General features: G+C 39.5%; 2 protein-coding genes across 2 annotated transcripts; one reads left to right on the top strand and one right to left on the bottom strand.

Annotated features, from left to right (window-relative positions):
- Positions 1–14,053: 14,053 nt before the first annotated feature.
- LOC132096941 (uncharacterized) lies at positions 14,054–15,876 on the top strand. The gene is made up of 4 exons (XM_059502626.1): positions 14,054–14,099; positions 14,165–14,329; positions 14,408–14,502; positions 15,222–15,876. The coding sequence occupies exons 1-4, from the start codon at positions 14,054–14,056 to the stop codon at positions 15,534–15,536; spliced, it is 621 nt and encodes a 206-aa protein (XP_059358609.1). The 3' UTR covers positions 15,537–15,876.
- Positions 15,877–16,146: 270 nt separating this feature from the next.
- On the bottom strand, positions 16,147–19,361 carry LOC132095951 (splicing factor 3A subunit 2-like). The gene is made up of 7 exons (XM_059501044.1): positions 19,148–19,361; positions 19,014–19,060; positions 18,826–18,935; positions 17,882–17,931; positions 17,644–17,784; positions 16,879–16,947; positions 16,147–16,797 (listed from the first exon to the last, which is right to left on the bottom strand). The coding sequence occupies exons 1-7, from the start codon at positions 19,343–19,345 to the stop codon at positions 16,549–16,551; spliced, it is 864 nt and encodes a 287-aa protein (XP_059357027.1). The 5' UTR covers positions 19,346–19,361; the 3' UTR covers positions 16,147–16,548.
- Positions 19,362–19,384: the final 23 nt, after the last annotated feature.

Below are 19,384 nucleotides of genomic sequence, written 5' to 3'. Positions count from 1 at the left end.
AGCCCACTTCAGTATGTTTAACGCCCTGATATCCTCACTTCATGCGTGTGTGCTGTAGATGCATTCGTAAAACAGTCACGTCTCCGGCACGTTTAACCTCATGTAGCGGCTGCTGAATCACTCCAGCACTGCTGTGAACTTGGAGACACCCACAACACTGTTTCATCGCCCCCGCAGGTGAATTTCTCTCCCACAATCTAAAATCAACACAGTAGGTTGTGCTTGTGGCTTCTGGCAATATATACACTTCAGAAGCATATCGTGCTACAAAAGCCAAATGTTGCAACTACAACTTGATTTTTGTCATGCAGCATGATAGTTATTCTCCCTAATGTTTCACAGGAGGCCATCTATAGTGCCTTTAAATACTGTCCAGGTAGTCAGCTTGCTAGGATTAGAAACAGAGCCTCTATAATAAGAATAAAAGCGAAGACTCTGTTTCTGTAAATCAGCTGAATTATAGAGGCTTGACTAAAATGTCTATTCATTCTCACACTGTGCACCTCAGTCACAGTCGAGGCTGAAGTGACACACACACACACACACATCTGTAAGTTCTCAGAAGTCAGTTTATAAAGAGCTGCTGGAGACGTTGCCATGGTTACACTGATGTACTGTGTCACTGTAGCTGAAACACCTTGATAAAAAAAAGTTTAAACGGGAAAATCAGACAACTGTTCTTTACTGAAACTGAGTTTGAGTGGGTGTCTGAATGGTTTATATCCTACTCAGACTTGTCTGTGTGATGGACAGGCTGTTATACTAAATCAGAGATATATACACACGTCTGCCCGAGGCTCATCTATGAACCCAAACATGAGATATTTTCATTTGAACCACAATATATGTGCTCCAATAGTGTTATATAACTACACTTTGACATCTTTTAAAGAAAGTAAGAGTCATGAGTGCCCGTGCAAAACTCACCAGCATGATGCTACGGCATTCTGGGTAATATCGGTGATCTTCTGGTCTGTAGATGTGACTTGGATCTGTGCATCTGTTGGATTTCATTTTTTAACCTGTTTTATTGTTGAAAATGGTGCATCTGATCAATTAAAGTGTCTGTAATAAAGGTGCTTCACGATGACATAGACTAAATGCATCCATGAAGCACTTTTAACACCTGAAGAATTCTTCAGATTATTAAAAGGTAAGACAGAGAGTTCTTTACACAACCTTTGACTGAATGGTTCTTTGTGGAACCAATAATGCTTCTTCTATACAACATGCTGAAGTGTAATAAAAGTTCAGAGTGTGAGAAATGGACTTTACAAATGCAGCTAATTATTTTCCATTAGTGTAATCCATTAGTAAATGTAAGGTAGCACTCGAACACTAAAGATAAATCACTCGTCTTGTTCAATAAAGCATGCATGTGCATCTTTAAAGCACAGAATGGTGTTTGTTCCACATGAACCAGTGGATCTATAATGGACCTGCAAATGATCAGATGCAGGAAGTGATGTCAATTTCTGAACAGGCTACAGTGGGCCAAAAAATCAAAGCAATTGTGATTTAATGCACAGCAAAATGATTCAAAAACAAGACGTTGCTTTGGTCGTAGATAGGGCTGGGTATTGTTCAAAATCTTTCGATCCGGTGCCAATTTCGATACCTCAGTTTCGATACTGGTTCCTAACGATACTTTTTTCGATACCATATGTTTTAAAATCCATTTCAACATCAACACAAATACATTAAACACAAAACTTTTATTTTTCACCTTAATTAAAACAAATTCTGGTAACACTTCACTCAGGATAACATTATTAATACAACTGGTAGTGCTTTTTGGATAGGGGCGGACTGGGACCAAAAAGTGGCCCTGGACTTTCTGGCCCACAGCAGCCCACCACATCATAACGCAAACGCCCCTGTTTTGATGTCATTTATTAATTTAATATTTAAGTACACAGTTCGGGGATTTTAACCAACAGGGCCACTGATCCTCCGTTGAAAAAAATAAAAATGAAAAGAAGAGCAGCTGTTCATTTAGCGACTCCTATTCTCGTAAACACAGTCAGTTATGTTTTAAGTGAACGTATACAGTGGCCTGCTGCTTAGAGAAATTCGCTGTACCGGATAAATCTGTCTCTCTCTCTGTTATTTAGACGATGTGAAAGGGGGCGTGTTTCAAGATACGCAATGGAGTAGACCAAACTAAACAGGGAGGGAGGGCAAAACACTCATCCAAACAAATGCTTCATCAAATTGGTGGTATTGCCGGCTTTCGTTGCAATACTCTTATCGCATATGTTGCACTTTGCTGACTCGGCATCCACTTTTATAAAGTGTAGCCACACTTTAGGCCTCTTTGGCATTGTAAAACGGAGACGTTTTGAGAAAAAACACCTACACTTGTGTTGTGTATCTTCAGAAATCCTCCCCGTCACGTCATGTGGTGGTGGACAGCCAATCACGGCGAATTTATGTCCTTACATGCACGTATGCTACAAGCTCACACAGACACAGCACTTGGCTAAAAAAACAAAAAAAAGGCCGCTTGGCTTTTGGAACCGAAAGATAGATAATTTTTCGATACTCATAGTATCGAAGTTTTTCATTCGATACCATAAAGGCATCGAAGTTCGGTACCCAGCCCGAGTCGATAAAACAATAGATCTAGTGTTAAAAATGAAGACTTTTAGTATTGTGGTTATCACAATCCACTAAAAAGTTAATGAAGATTTATGAAGAAAAGAGAGAGTAGAAAGAAGATCCTGTAGCATTTGACACAATAAAACAGATGTTTGATCAAATCCATGCATTTCTGAGTCTAGCTGAAGTGTTGAATCATGAGAAAGGCCATTATACCACTCAAATGTCACGTTTGCTTTGTGTGTCCAGAAAGCCTTCGAGCCCTACCTCTGCTCCGGAGCGGCTCGGTCTTGTGTCCTTTACCAGGAATAGTGAATAAAGCACAGACCTGTGTTAGAGTATCAGGAGCATGGAGAGGCCCAGGGCGATGCTAGCACACTTTCTTATCCTCCACTAAATGCTGAGTGGCTCAGAAAGGTCTCGAACACTTTTAGGATTCAAGATCATTTGTTGCTGCTTTTAGCAGAGAGACTATAACTGATGAATAAGTCCACTGCGTCTGAAACAGATGTGAATTGTGAAAGAAACTGATAAGTGAGTGATACATTTATTCAGTGACTGTAAAGGTATGTATGTTACAGATACTAGTTTCAAATAAACGCTGTTCTCTTGAACTCTCTATTCATTTGTGAATCCTGAAAAATAAAAGGTTTCGCGATTTTCACCAAAAAAAATAAATAAATGTTTTTAACACTGATAATAATCAGAAATGTTTCTTGATCATTATTCTGATTTCTGAAGATCATGTGACACTGAAGACTGGAGGAATGTCTAAAATGTAATATTTCAGTTTTTACTGTATATTTTTATTAAATAAATGCATCCTTGGTGAGCAAAAGACACTTCTCCCATTAACATTAACTTACTGACCTCCAAACCAAAAAGTAGTGTATATTTCATACAGCTGTAAAAATATAGGTTTTTTATTATCTTTTTATTATTTTTTATTTTAAATTATCAATTAAGATGTTCTTAAATTAAGAGCCTTTATTTATAGGGTAGGGGCTAGTTGTCACATTTTTAATATCATTCTTATATATATATATATACACATATATAAATGTAGTTTTATTATTTGTTGTTATAATGTTTAATGTGTGTGTTCATATATACATATGCACCGGTATGCACACAAGTGTCTGTTTGTGAATGCATGCAAATAATTTCAATTATCTTGTTGAGATTAACGTCAGAATCATGGATGTAATTTCAGAAAATTGTTAATATACACAACATATTCAGCTCATGTTTTGTTATATTTCAGTAGTGGCTTCTCTTACAGTTGCTGTAAACGAGACTAGAAATCACAGTTAAACTCATGTCAGATTTGTTGAATGCTTCCGTGTTTTGTCTTCTGCAAATCCACCATCATTTACAATGAGTTTATAGAGTCACAGCGTCCTCTAGTGTTCATCTCTGAACGACGCTCAGTTAATCGAGTGATTTTCACATTTTAAAACTATTGCGATTATGCAACAGAAGCATTAAATATATATTTGTTTATTATTATCCCATTACATTGGCAGCTAGGGCTATTTACATGGCAGACTCAGTTGTATATTATAAAATAATCAAAACTAAATAAAATCATTCTTTGATAATATCTTCAATACAATATATATATTTAAAAAATACTTACTGATGTTTGAGCTGCTGTGTTTCTTCCAAAACCCTGAAGTAGGATGAAATTAAAATAAATGTTGCAAAATATATATATTTCTTTTCTTTTGAATTTGTAGCCAAACACAACATGCAGCTGATATTGACAGGTTTTTTCTGAACTCTTAGACTTAAAATATTTAGAAAATAGAAAAAAATATTAACACAATATTAGAAGTAAAAGCTATTTATATGTCAGACTCAAATTACTAGAAATTAAAAATTAATATCAATAAAACTTTTTTTTATATAAAAAAAATGATTAATTTCTTTTTTTGTAAAAAAAAAAATAATTTTTTTTTACAAACTTTAAAAAAGCAATTAAGCATTTTTTTTTATATTAAAAAAATGATTTTAAATTTTTTTTTTTTTTGTAAAAAGAAATGTATTTTTTTTTACAAAAAAAAAAAAGTAATATAATTTTTTTTACTTTAAAAAAGCAATTAAGCATTTTTATTTTGATATTCGATAGAAAAATCAAACATTCCTAAGAAGTCATTTTACAAAATGTAATTCCTAAATATAATCCTAACTAAATAACACTAAATAGAGCCGAATCCTTGTGTTATTTCTAATAACTGTTTACATGATGCTATAAATCAGCATGATTCAAGCACAAGAGCTTACGGTGTTCACTTCACAGTCTCGGTTTCAGTAGTTTCTTTCACTGTTGATTCACAGCGTGTAGTATTATGGGATGCATGTTTCAGATTGCTCACAGACCTCTGACTGGCAGCCTTCACCTCCGAAATAAATCTCACTTCATCCCAGGGACTTATGAGTGTCCCGTTACAGCACGGCTTCATTCTGCTGCACCTGTGCATGGCTGTCATGAGTGTTTGTGTGTGTGTGTGTCCTACACATGCTCCAGCGCTCTCACACCGCCGTCCTCTCAGTCTCGGGACTCCCGCTCACCTCAGTGCAGGTAAGCCGCGCTGTTACAGGGGTCAAAGGTGACGTGACGTCTGTGATCCTCACTGCTGTCTGAATGGAGTCTGTAGATATTTAGGGACTGTTATTGTTTGGACACTGTGAGATACAGATCATTTGCATAATGTTAAGGATATAACAAAGTAATCTGGTAAATTTAATGCTGTGATTGCTGAATTTTTTAAAATCATTCTGAAGATATGTAGCTCTCATAAGATTGATTTCTGTCTGATTACATATTTTAGAATACAGCGTTATTTATTTATTTATTTTTAAGTCCAGGCCAATTTTAAAATTTAAATATTTTGTTTTAAAATATTTAAAATTGTAAATTATGATTTACAGAGCTCTTTTAACATTATGCTGCGTTTAAAATATTTCATCTGAAATTTGTAAATCACGATTTTAAAATGTACAATGTTTTAAAACAAAAGATTTTAACTTTAAAAGTATGATTTTCCCAGTCTGGATGTTTTTTTATTGTTTTTGTTTTTACAATTATACTGTGCTCTGAAATATCTGTAAATCACAATTTTAAAATGTACATGTATTAAAACATTTTTTTTTTTAATGCTTACCCCTAGAAAGGTTCTCATAATGCACGAAGCTTAAACATGGAAATACATTTTTTCGTTTAATTTGTTTAAAACATTTCAAGACAATTATAAGACACAATGTAAACTCAAATCCAACAACGCATTTTCATTTCCTTTCTTATTGTCTGGGACGTTTAATATGCCATGAACGCGTCGAAGCTCTGAAAGGATCAAGTATTATAACACATCTGGATTCCCTTACAGATTCATGTGACACCAGCTTTTAGAAATTCTCCTTGTTTCTCAGGTGAGTGATGGACGAAAGCACCTTCGAGACATTTGAGGAAGAGCTCGGTAAACCACTGCAAGAGTTTCCTCCTCAGAAACCTGTCAAACAAACGCGAACAGAAGCCAGAGCAGGTACAAATGAGATCTGGAAGCATGTTTCCACCCTGTACTTCTCTTTCAAACATGAATATAAAAGCCCCAGGAGTCAAGATTTCTTGGAAACAAAGTGCTCTTTCTAAATTAAGATCAGGGCTGGAAGCATCCACAGTATTTGTGGTCTAATAATACATCACAATAACCTTGACAGACACGAGAACATGACACCGAACACCAAACGCACAACAGCTCTCTTTAAAGCAATGGACTTTAAATAGCAGTGACTAGCAGTTTTTACTTTCAAACACATAGTTTTTATCATTTTACTGTAAAAGTGCATGCATGTTGTGCATAAGTCTTTACCGTTTTTTTTCATATATTGCATTGTGCAACAAAATCACCTGCATTGTTTGTTAAATCGAATATTAGTTTCACAGATTAAACTTAACCAATCAACAGGTTAACTAGCATTTATATTATATTATAGTGACAGGTAGGGTTGCAAAGAGGTGGGAAATTTCCGGTAAATTTCCAGAAACTTTCCAAAAATACCTGGAATATTCAAAAAATAAAATAAAAATCCTGTAAAGTTTAGCAAAATATCTGAAATTTACTGGAAAATTTCCACCTTTTTGCACCCCTAGTGACAAGACACTGATGAAATGCTATTATAGTATTATTATATTCATATATTATTGAAATACTATTATAGTCTGCATTCATTTTTAATCAGTTTTTATTTTCAGCTTCTCCATTTTCATTTTAAATTATGACTAATTTTGTTTTTAATTGATATCATTTCTAGTTTTTTTTTCATATGTCTGTACAGTTTTTAGTAAACTTTTATTCCAGTTTGAGATATTTTACAACATCAAGGTAAACTAAAAGTGAGAAATGTGGCTAAGCGTCAATTTCATTTCAGATAACATTTATTTTATTTATTCTTCAGAATTTTAATTATAGATTCAGTTTTAGATAACGATAATAACCCGGTGAGAAACAAGTTAATCTTTTTTTATGTAAAATAAATAATAAACTATACATAAAACATCACATATAAAAAGTTTATTTCTTTTTGATAAATCTAAAACTAAATCTGATCCCCTAAAAATATTTTCATTAGAATCCACTTGAACGTCAAGAGTTCTAAAGAAGTTCTTTAAAGCTATAAATTATGTGACCAGTAAAAAAAAAAAAAAAAAAAAAAACATAACTTTGATGATATTTCTGTAAAAATGCATGCAATTTCTTGCTGCATGTAGGTTTTTACAGTAAATAAGGCAATTAATTATTACAGTTTTAAAACACAATCACTATTTTTACAGAGTAAAGGTATCAGATCTTCAGCTTAACTAGCATGTTTAATCATTTTACTGTCTGATGTGCTGTGGTTGTTGTTGTTTATAGAGCTGTACGCTCAGAGGAGGGTGCGAGAGGTGAGTCTGAGATCAGCCTGTTTAAAGCATCTGAACATGACCTCTGACACACACATTAACCATTGCATTAATAACCTTCTGTCCAGCAGGAAGCTTCAATCGTCCAGCAGGTCCCAAAGATGATCGCACGGGAACACCGGGTCTCCAGCGCCAGTATGAGCCTGAAAAACACAGATTCATGTGTTCATGTGTTACTAGTGTTCGTCATCTCACGACTAAAAACATCCTATAAAATTACGTAAATGTAACTGTGTGAACTAAACCACATCAGACCAGACTTCATTCTGAATCAATTTAAATCAACTGAGTTTCCATCTGAAGCCTTTATCCTAGCATTTAAAAGACATCGGTTTCATGTATAAAGACCACATTTATACAACGAAAAAAAAATAATTATATATATATATATATATATATATATATATATATATATATATATATATATGTTACATTATAGATGTGTAAAATATCTTGTTTCTACCATTATCAAATCTTTTCATATTAACTACTTGAAGATGCTTTCAATCAGATTTCATCTTATTTAATTAAATATTATTTGACTATTTATTAAATGTTAGTAATTGGTATTTAATAAAATAAAATTTGATTTAACGCATCTTCAAGTAGTTACTATTAAAAAAAATATTTTATTTAACTTTTTAGTAAGTCTGATAATTAAAAAAAATTAACATAAGTGTTTTGTAGTAAAGGGACATGCTGGTAAATAAATAAATAAATAAATAAATAAATGACAGAAAGTGCGATGGGGGGGGGGCTTTATTCCTGTGGGTTTGCGAAAGAAAGTAAAAACATTGAAATTTAGATTTTTCGCCCCCATTATATTTTTTTTATTCATTCACAAATCTTTGCTGTGTTAGAAATAATATGATGTGGAAGAACATCTCGGTTACGTATGTAACCTTGGTTCCCTGAATAGGGAACGAGATGCTGCGGTGACGTCACCACGTATGGGAACACCTTCGGTGTGACGAATGTCTGAAGCCCTATACCATCCCGCCAATCCTATTGGCCAAATAGCGCGTGGCACCGCCCAGCATGCGTAGGCATATATATACCTGGTGCCGCGCGCCATTTACCTCAGATTTCATGACGAGAAGAGAAGAAAGCTATCAAGGTACGGCACGGCCAGAACCGCAGCATCTCGTTCCCTATTCAGGGAACCAAGGTTACATACGTAACCGAGATGTTCCCTTTCATAGGTCACTTCGATGCTGCGGTGACGTCACCACGTATGGGAACGCTATACCATCACGCCTGACGTACCTGATAGCTTGGATCCAAGGAAGCATCTGCTCAAGCGGAGAGAACCCGGGAGCCAGGAGCCATCCTCACATCCAGACTGTAAGACCTGATAAAAGTGCTCGGTGAGGACCAGCCTGCCGCAGCACAGATATCATCCATAGAAGATCCACTGAGAAAGGCTTGAGAAGAAGCCACTGTTCTCGTGGAATGACCTTTTACTCCTAAGGGCGAAGCGAGCCCGCGCGCCTCATAGGCCAAGGAAATAGCCTCCACCAGCCAATGGGACATGCGCTGTTTCGTAACTGCATGGCCCTTATTCTTATGTCCAAAACAGACAAACAGCTGGTCAGACTCACGCCATGGGGCAGTGCGATCCACATAAGTCTTCAACGCCCTCACAGGGCAAAGACTTAGATCTCCAGACTCTGTCGCAGCAGGAGAAAAGGCCTCCAGGACCACCTGCTGAAAATGAAAAGGATTAGACGCGACCCTAGGAACATAATTAGGCCTAGGTCGCAACAACACTTTCACAGAGCCTGGTGCAAACTCCATGCACGAGGGTGAGACAGAGAGAGCCTGTAAATCCCCAACTCTTTTAAGGGAGGATAAAGCCATGAGAAGAAGTGTCTTCAGAGACAGGAGCTTATCCGATACAGTTTCCAGGGGCTCAAACGGATGCCCTGACAAACCCAGTAACACAATGGATAAATCCCATGAAGGAACTCGCACAGGGCGGAAAGGCCTCAACCGTCGCGCACCCTGTATAAAGCGAGAAACCAGTGGATGACGACCCACTGAAACACCACCTATATGCTCATGGTGAGCTGAGATAGCTGCCACATAAACCTTCAGGGTGGCTGGTGTCAATCCCTCCGAAAAACGGTCTTGAAGAAACTCCAGTACTGAAGCCACAGGGCAGTAAACTGGATCCACATCATGAGTTTCACACCATGTCATAAACAGTTTCCACTTGAAAGCATATAAGCGTCTCGTAGAAACTGCTCTAGAGTTCAGTATAGTCTCGGTAGTTTCAGCAGAAAGACCGGGACATATCAACTCACTCCGCTCAGAGGCCACGCCCACAGGTTCCACAGATCTGGCCTGGGATGCCAGATCCGTCCCTGTGCTTGCGATAATAAATCCCATCTGAGGGGAATCTCGACCGGAGAGCCCGCTAACAGATTGATGAGATCCGCAAACCACGGCTGTGTGTGCCATCGCGGAGCCACCAGCAACAGCTGTCCCACTCTGTCCCGCCGTATTCTGCATAATACCGCTGGGACCAGCCGAATCGGAGGAAACGCATACAAGCTGGTCCTGGGCCAGCTGTGAGCTAGCGCATCCAGACCCAGGGGTGATGGAGGGCTTAGGGAGAACCATAGCGGGCAATGCGTAGTCGTGCTCGACGCGAATAAATCCACTTCCGCTTCCCCGAAAATATGCCATAGGTGATTCACCGTTTGGGGGTGTAATCTCCATTCCCCTTGTTCCAGAGTCTGCCTGGATAATAAATCCGCTCCGAAGTTCAGTCGTCCGGGGATGTGAACAGCCCGGATCGACAGAAATTTGTCGTGAGACCAAAGAAGAATCCGCCTCGCCAGTCTGCACAGAGGGCGAGAACGTAATCCTCCCTGATGGTTCAGATAAGCCACGACCGCAGTGTTGTCCGTTCTGAGAAGCACATGACGGCCGGTCAGTAGACTCGAAAAATACTGGAGAGCCAGAAAAACCGCCAGTAATTCCAATTTGTTTATGTGCCAGCTGCGTTGTGCCGCTGTCCACACTCCGTGGGCTGGGCGCCCCTGACAAACAGCTCCCCACCCGGTCAAAGACGCGTCTGTCGTGACAGTCTCTCGGGAAGCGCAAATTCCCAGCCGAACCCCGGTGAGGAGAAATTCGGCTGATGTCCATTGTTTTAACGACATCACACACCTCCGCGTCACCGAGATCGTTCGATGCGGAGAACAACGGGGTGAAATATTCTGTCGTTTCGTCCACCACTGAAACAGGCGCATGTAAAGCAAACCCAGATGAATCACGGGAAGCGCCGCCGCCATTAGACCTAGTAGTCTGAGGCACAGTCTCACTGTCACTGTGTGACCCGCCCTGAAGTGCTGAACGCATGACGTAATCGACTGAGCGCGCGGGACAGAAAGCTTTGCTGTCATCGCGCGAGAGTCCAAATCTACTCCCAGAAAGGTAATCCGTTGAGAGGGGATTAATACACTTTTCTGGAAGTTTGTGCGTAAACCCAGGCTGTGTAAATGATTTAGCACAATATCTCGATGAGAGTGTGCTTGAGTCTGAGATTGCGCTAACACCAGCCAGTCGTCCAGATAGTTTAACACACGGACGCCCCGGAGCCGCAACGGGGGCAGAGCTGCGTCCATGCATTTTGAGAATGTACGGGGAGCTAGCGCTAAGCCAAAGGGAAGAACGCGGTACTGATACGCTTTGCCCTCCAAAGCGAATCTGAGGAACTTCCGGTGTCTCTCGATGATCTGAATATGAAAATAAGCATCCTTCAGATCGATCGTGACAAACCAGTCGTTTGGTTGAATCTGAGACAAAATAGATTTTACCGTCAACATCTTGAATTTGCTCGACCTGAGTGCAAGATTTAGACGGCGTAAATCCAGAATGGGTCGTAATCCGCCGTCCTTTTTTGGTACCACAAAATAACGGCTGTAAAACCCTGACTCCATCTGAGAGGGGTGTACTTCTTCTATAGCCCCTTTGCTCAGTAGAGCTAACATTTCCTGTCTCAGCACCGCCATGTCCATCGGTTTCATCACCGTGGAGAGAATTCCGCGGAAAGGGGGCGGGCCTTTCCGAAACTGAATGGTGTATCCGTGACAAATTGTGCGTAACACCCATTGAGAAATGCCGGGCAAGCGTTCCCACGCGGCCCGAAACAATATTAGCGGGTTTTTTTTTTTTTTTTTTTTTTTTTGTTTTTTTTTTTGTTTTTTTTTTTTTGTTGTGTATAATCCTGAAGCGTATCCACGGCAGGATTTAATCCAACAAGATAAACATTGGGCCACGCTGCTAGCGAGAACGCGGCAGCTGTGTGAGCCGTCATACACTGGCCATCTTTGCCAGCCTCCGCGCCGTCCCTCAAACTCTGAAGGCTGGATTGTGCAGAGTGTCTGAGGGGGCGCGCGAATGAGAGCTCAGTTCAATGACGCTCGAGGTGCCTTTGCTGCGAGACAGTCAATGTTAGAGAACATGAAGGAAAACGCATGCATCAAACTCGCTGCGTTTCGTTGTGTATAATCCTGAAGCGTATCCACGGCAGGATGTAATCCAACAAGATAAACATTGGGCCACGCTGCTAGCGAGAACGCGGCAGCTGTGCGAGCCGTCATACACTGGCCATCTTTGCCAGCCTCCGCGCCGTCCCTCAAACTCTGAAGGCTGGATTGTGCAGAGTGTCTGAGGGGGCGCGCGAATGATAGCTCCGTTCAATGACGCTCGAGGTGCCTTTGCTGCGAGACAGTCAATGTTAGAGAACATGAAGGAAACGCATGCATCAAACTCGCTGCGTTTCGTTGTGTATAATCCTGAAGCGTATCCACGGCAGGATTTAATCCAACAAGATGAACATCGGGCCACGCCGCTAGCGAGAACGCGGCGGCTGTGTGAACCGTATACACTGGCCATCTTTGCCAGCCTCCGCGCCGTCCCTCAAACTCTAAAGACTGGATTGTGCAGAGTGTCTGAGGGTGCGCGCGAATGATAGCTCAGTTAAATGACGCTCGAGGAGCCTTTGCTGCGAGACAGTCAAATGTTAGAGTGTGGAAACTGCAGTGAGAGGCTTAGATGTGCATTAGCAGTCCAACAGCGCTCTCTGGAGGCGGGCACAGTCCTAAGCAAACATGAAGGAAAAACGCATGCGTCACATTCGCTGCGTTTCGTTGTGTATAATCCTGAAGCGTATCCACGGCAGGATTTAATCCAACAAGATAAACATCGGGCCACGCCGCTAGCGAGAACGCGGTGGCTGTGTGAACCGTCATACGCTGGCCATCTTTGCCAGCCTCCGCGCCGTCCCTCAAACTCTGAAGACTGGATTGTCCAGAGTGTCTGAAGGGGCGCGCGAATGATAGCTCAGTTCAATGACGCTCGAGGTGCCCTTGCTGCGAGACAGTCAAAGTTAGAGTATGGGGACTGCAGTGAGAGGGTAGATGTGCATTAGCAGTCTAACAGCACTCTCAGTGAAGGGCATAGTCCCTGGCATATTAACATGAAGAAAAGCGTGTGCGTCAAACTCGCTGCGTTTCGTTGTATATAATCCTGAAGCGTATCCACGGCAGGATTCAATCCAACAAGATAACATCGGGCCAAGCCGCTAGCGAAAACGCGGCGGCTGTGTGAGCCGTAATCCACCATTTGAAGAGCAAAAACTGTTGATTAACGCGCTCGAGTGGGGGAGAGCGAGCACATGGAACTCCAGTGCATCACTGTATTCATATTCAAGCCGCACATATCGCCCCTAACCAACACCTCGTGCGGGGCCTCGGCGACCGCAGAAGCGAAACGGTGGGGGTTAGACGCGAGGCGACTTAAGAAATACACTCCAGAGCGCGGATACTTCCTAATGGCGTTAGTGCACAGGGGAAGTGTATGCATATTTTACTGTAGCCATAGGCTATCAAGGAGAGAACCTGTAGAGAGGCTGCAACGAACCTCTCATAAGTGCCTCCTCGTGATAACCCATCATACGGCTCCTACCTTTCGTTGACTCATCGCGTCCGCGGAGAGGAGTATACTGCTCGTAGATGATCGCTGAGAACGCGAGATAATAGGGCACAGAAGATTCGCTTCGTACTGAAGGAATGAAATCTGAGGTAAATGGCGCGCGGCACCAGGTATATATATGCCTACGCATGCTGGGCGGTGCCACGCGCTATTTGGCCAATAGGATTGGCGGGATGGTATAGGGCTTCAGACATTCGTCACACCGAAGGTGTTCCCATACGTGGTGACGTCACCGCAGCATCGAAGTGACCTATGAAAGGGAAACCTATTTTTTGTAATTTTGTTTATCGCCGGTAACGCAATACTTTCATACGACGACACACAAATGTTTTGAAAAATAAATGTACATTTTTTTTGCAGCAAAGTGATGAAAGTCAATGAAAAATTTGTCATCAGAACTTTTTAAAAAGTGAACGAAAGTTTTTTCGTAATGTAACTTAATAGAGATTGCGAGAGAACGCAAAGTTTTGAAAGCGAACGAAAATGGGAGTTTATCCAGAGTTTATCGTCAGAACGCATTTAACGTTAAGTGTTGTTGTTCCTTCTATCACGATGTCTAAACCTACATTTAGATCGAAACGTGGAACAGTTGAGCGACTCACCTGTGTTTTATCACCTGTCCAGCGACGTTACGCCACGCGCTCTCCGTCCAGAATCTGACGCAGATCGAGACGCCGTGGGAAGGAGTGACGCTGAACCGCTGTCTGATCGCAACCATAACCCTCCTCCTCCTGAGCTCCGCGTTACAGAGAATACACGGCAAGTGTTACTTATCCCAAATAACATCTAAAAACATCAAACTCTCCAATGACTGACAGATGTTTTCTCCTTGTGTAGAAGCCGTCAGAGGCCGCAGAGACGTCAGTGAAGAGCTCACAGCACTAAACGAGAGACATACTCTGATTCAAAGAGGAAAAATAACACCACATGAGGTGAGAACAACACCAAACACACGGTATATGAAGGTAAAGATATCGCTTTTGCAATTAAAGCGTTGTTTTCTATGGACGGACGTTTTTGACCGTTGCGCTAGCACATAAAAAACGCGCCGCTTAAATTTAAATTGCTTCATTCTGATTGGCCAACCGGATTACCGCAACTGGCGCTACTTTCAAGCTTTCGTATCACCCCGCGTACTCCCGCTTTTATCTTTCATACAATTAATTATTAACTTAGTTTTTAATAACGTAGCAAAAAGGAACTCAGAATACTCTGTATTAATATTACTGGAATGTTGTTGCCATTTCTATCTTGTTTTATACAATGAAATTGACTTTTTTTCTTAGCGGCGGAAGCTTCACGATAATATACAGATAAAATTATTTAAATAATTAAATTCAAATCAATATTTCATATTAAAATGTATTTATTTGATGATCGATACATAAAGCATGTATACATTTATGAAAAATATGCTATGTTTATATATTAAATATATGTATCTATAATATAATAATATAAATATATACACATGTAAATATTTTCAAAATATAAATTGTATTTGTGTGTAGTTATATATGCATAAATAAACAAGTACACACTCATATGTTATGTAAACAAAAACTTTTATTTTGGATGCGATTAATCGTGATTAATCATTTGACGGCACTTAAGAAATAGTAATCATTCACATCTGAATTAACACTCTTAGCCAGACACATCCTTATGGGAAAAGTTTTTCTGGTGGATTGATGCTGATGAAGGCAAATCTAAGAGAGCGACTGGCGGGAAGATTTCCAGGGGCCTCCGGCACCGGGCCCTTACAGACCTCAGGCTCCTGAAGAAAAGAGACACAGAGTTCACCGAGCGCAGAAGAAGAGGAAGACACGGAGAAGATGAGACTGAAGAGAAAGAGATGAAAGTCAAGAAGGCCAAGGAAGTGGAAGAAGAGGAAAAAGACATAGAGAAGATGAAGAAACAGAAGAAAGAGAGCAAAAAAACACTTAAGAAGAAAGAAAACCAGTGATATGCCAATGCATAAAGAAAATAGGGCTGAAGACTTATGTGCTTAAATTATCATGAAAATAATGCTAAATAATCTTAATGGTCCTAAAATGATTCATTTTCTTTAGCATGTTTTCTTTTGATTACAGGGTGAAATATTCAGTTGATGATCATGTGCATAATTTGGTGCTATTTTTTTTCCGTGTCAATGCAAGTTTATTTAAAACAGTAGTTAAGTGACATTATAAAGTAATGCAATGCAAAAGTAAAGCTTTTTAAAAAATGTAACTATGTTTCGTGAGTTTTTTTGAGTTATTTTTAAAGTTGCTTAATGAAATAGTTATCCTAAAAATGTATATTAGCTGAAATGTGCTCACCTTATGACCAAGCCAAGATGTATAAGTTTGTTTCTTCTTCAGATTTGGAGAAATGTGTCATCAACTACACACACATTTTTTTCTTTATAATTCATGTGCACTCAAAATATAATAAAAAACCTTAATGTTATCTCCCCCTCATTAGTAGCAAGCAAAAACCATCTAATCAATTTCCAATGGATTAATTCAAGTACATTCAAGACATCATTTCATTCAGAAGTTATAGTATAGAAGAAAAGACAATCACAACTTCAATTTCATGTCAACTTTAAAGGTTTTAATAATAAAAAAAGCATAAAAACAGAACTGTCAAATCAGTACATATTCAGAGACTTTCAGCTCATGAAAACTAAATTAACGTCAATATATGTCTAGAAAGATCAATTGTTAACACTTGAAGCCTTCACATATAATGCATTATAAAAATATTCATGATGCATTATATTTATCATAAACAATTGCAACCGTAGTTCAAATGCATTACAATATTTGAAGGTCTGTTTGTGTTTTAATGCATTACACTTTCTAAAGTTGTAATAAATGAATAGAAAAGTATTATAACTGTGGTTGCAATTATTCATGAGGTCATATACATGCATTATAAGGTGAAATGGTTTATTAATGCATTATATATAAAAGCTTCAAGCAGAGCGTCACTCAGAGGTCGCGGGGCAGCGGGGGCCTCATGTGAGGAGGCAGGGCTCCTGGGGGGGGCATGTGTGGGGGCATGTGGGCTCCGGGGGGCATGCCATGTATTCCTCCTGGGGGGGGCGGCATGGAGTCACTGTGTGGATGCAGACCGAGTCCAGAGATGATGGAAGGTGGACGCTTCACACCGAGCGACGGCGTCTGACCCGGAGGAGCAGCCAGAGACTTCTCCATCTTAAAGTGAAACTGCAGGAAAAACTGGAGCAGAGCGAGAGCGAGAGGTCAGCACGAGGAGAAGCTCCAGAAACACACATGACTTTTATCTCTCTCTTTATTTACTTGTTTCGTTTCCCTGTTCCAGTGTGTCCAAAAACGAGTCTCTCCCTTATCGATCTCACGACTGGGAACCTGAAAATATGACCGAAACAATGATATCCAATCTCAGATGTAATAAATTACTATTTTATAAACTATTTGCATTTAAAATAAAAGTTTGTTAACATAATATGTGTGTGTACTAATATATATATATATATATTACATATTACATATTACATATTACATTAAGGAAAAATGTTAATTTATATAGAATTATATACACAAGTATAAATATATATATGCATGGGTCAAAGACAAAAAAGGTATAAGCTATAAAATTAAAGTATTATAATTTTCATGATACTGCTTCAAAAACTCATTTGAGAAACAATCAAATTTAATATTCTTATTATTTTATTATTATTAGTTATTTTATATATTTTAATATGTACATGTCAGAATAAGCATGTTGTTAGAATTTTCACATAAATACTGTCACACTAAATGACAACGTAACATTATTTCAACCAAATTCTGACATTTCATTCTCTAAACTTACTTGAAACCTTAAAATGGACATAAAATCACTCTTGTAAATTTCTTAGTGTCTTTGACCCACTTTCAAATATTATTATTTTTAAATATACACCTCTGTTTGTTTGTTTGTTTATATATATATATAAAAATACACACACACACAGAGTACACAATATCCGCTGAGGAACAGTGAAAGTAAAGCTTCTGGAAACAAACGCTGGACTTGTTTGAAGCATGAGATCCACAGACCTTGAAGGCGATGGTTTCGTACGGCTCGGCTGCGAACAGCAGATACTGCCAGCGACGGTCTGGAGGCTCGATCCTCTGCTCATACGCCGACATGAAGCGATGCCTCGGCCCGATACCTTCTGCTATCTCTGGGTAATCAATCTGGAACACGAGGACAGCATTTATTATGTAAGTGAAGGTTCAGATGGATGTTAGATCAGAGCTTTAATCCCGAACAGATCGACATGACTGGGTTTACCTGGAAAAGCAGACTCTGCTGTCCACACTCTGGATCTCTTTGTTTCGTTACTACAGGCGAAATAAAACAAGTACATCTGTTAATCAATGACTTTTAGACCCTTACTGCTTCTGATAAATGCATTTTCATGACTGTCCAGTGGTTAGTGATTATTGAATAAGGATTTCCACAAATCTGTTTTCTTAATATTTTGTGACCCTGGAGCACAAAACCAGTCTTAAGTGTCAACTTCAAAATCTGAAAGCTGAATGAATCATCTCTCCATTGATGTGTGGTTTAGGAGGACAATATTTGTCTGAGATACAACGATTTGAAAAATAATCTGGAATCTGAGGGAGCAAAAAAAATCTAAATATTGAGAAAATCACCTTTAAAGTTGTTTTAAATGAAGTTCTTAGCAATGTATATTACTAATCAAAAATTAAGTTTTTAAATATTTATGGTATGAAATTTACAAAATATCTTCATGGAAAATGTTTTTCAAATCATATTTATGCAGCCGCTTTAATGCTCTTATCAAAATGAAAGCAGTCAAATGACAAAAGATTTGGTTTTAAATGACAAAAAGATGATTTCAAAATACATATCCATAACCTAACAATCTGCAAACGAGTGGAAAACATGTTCACATACTTTAAAACAAGAACACATTTACAAATAAATAAGCTTTTTTCACAAAAGTTTGTGGCTGTTTAGATGCACTAAAACAAAAAACAAAGACAATATCAGCCTTTCTTCTGCCTCTGGACCTTCGAATCAGGATTAGGCATCAAATAATGTCACGTGAAGTGTGAAAATAGACTGAAAATTGAAAAATAGCTCAGAAATCGATGTTTTTCAGCTGTTTATTTGAGAATACAAGACTTCTTAACCAAAAACAAGTTGCTATAAAAGCAAAAACGTTGTGTGACGTACTCCAGGTTTCATTCATCACAGGCTCTTACCTTTATAACCCGGTCTCCCGATTTTCACAAACTTCTTCACTTCAACCTTGACTTTCTCTGGAGCAGGTTGAGCTGGCGCTTCCTTCGCCTCTTTCGCAGCTCGTCTTGCTCTAAAACAGGTAAGTACACAACACAATGAACTCCAGGTCTACACTGAACACCATCCTGATCATCAGAAGTGCACTCACAAGTTGGTCTGATGCTTTTTGCCTTGCGTGTGAGCGAGGTAACTTCCCTAGAAGAGGAACATGACAGACAGGATGAGAGTTATGTTTGAGGACGAGTGTGTGTGAAGTGTGTGAGAGTCTCTCGGAGCGCACACCTCGTTGTTGTGCAGCGTGAGACACAGTTTACACTCGTAGGAGCCCAGGTGGTTCTTCATGAAGTACGGGTCTTTGTTGATGTCTATGGTCTCTAAGGCCAGCTGTCGCAGGCGTTCACGCCGGTCTCGGTTGCTTTCGGACGACGAGGCGACGCCGCCGCTGCCGGTTTTCCCTCCGGCTCTGTGCTGGAAATCCATGATGAGATCCCGGTTCTCACACTGATGCTTCTGGAATCA

This window comes from Carassius carassius, chromosome 20, assembly GCF_963082965.1.
Source record: "Carassius carassius chromosome 20, fCarCar2.1, whole genome shotgun sequence".
Lineage (NCBI taxonomy): Eukaryota > Metazoa > Chordata > Actinopteri > Cypriniformes > Cyprinidae > Carassius > Carassius carassius.
This window is presented reverse-complemented; position numbering and strand designations above follow the sequence as displayed.

Excerpts from the sequence above, each read along its gene's own strand:
- LOC132095951 (XM_059501044.1), bottom strand. The coding sequence starts at position 19,345 with ATGGATTTCCAGCACAGAGCCGGAGGGAAAACCGGCAGCGGCGGCGTC. Across the intron at positions 17,932-18,825 it reads CGGGAGACCGGGTTATAAAG|TAACGAAACAAAGAGATCCA; the intron begins GTAAGAGCCTGT and ends TTTCGCCTGTAG. Across the intron at positions 17,785-17,881 it reads AGCAGAGTCTGCTTTTCCAG|ATTGATTACCCAGAGATAGC; the intron begins GTAAACCCAGTC and ends CTCGTGTTCCAG.
- LOC132096941 (XM_059502626.1), top strand. The coding sequence starts at position 14,054 with ATGGGAGTTTATCCAGAGTTTATCGTCAGAACGCATTTAACGTTAA. Across the intron at positions 14,100-14,164 it reads CAGAACGCATTTAACGTTAA|CGACTCACCTGTGTTTTATC; the intron begins GTGTTGTTGTTC and ends GGAACAGTTGAG. Across the intron at positions 14,330-14,407 it reads CGCGTTACAGAGAATACACG|AAGCCGTCAGAGGCCGCAGA; the intron begins GCAAGTGTTACT and ends CTCCTTGTGTAG.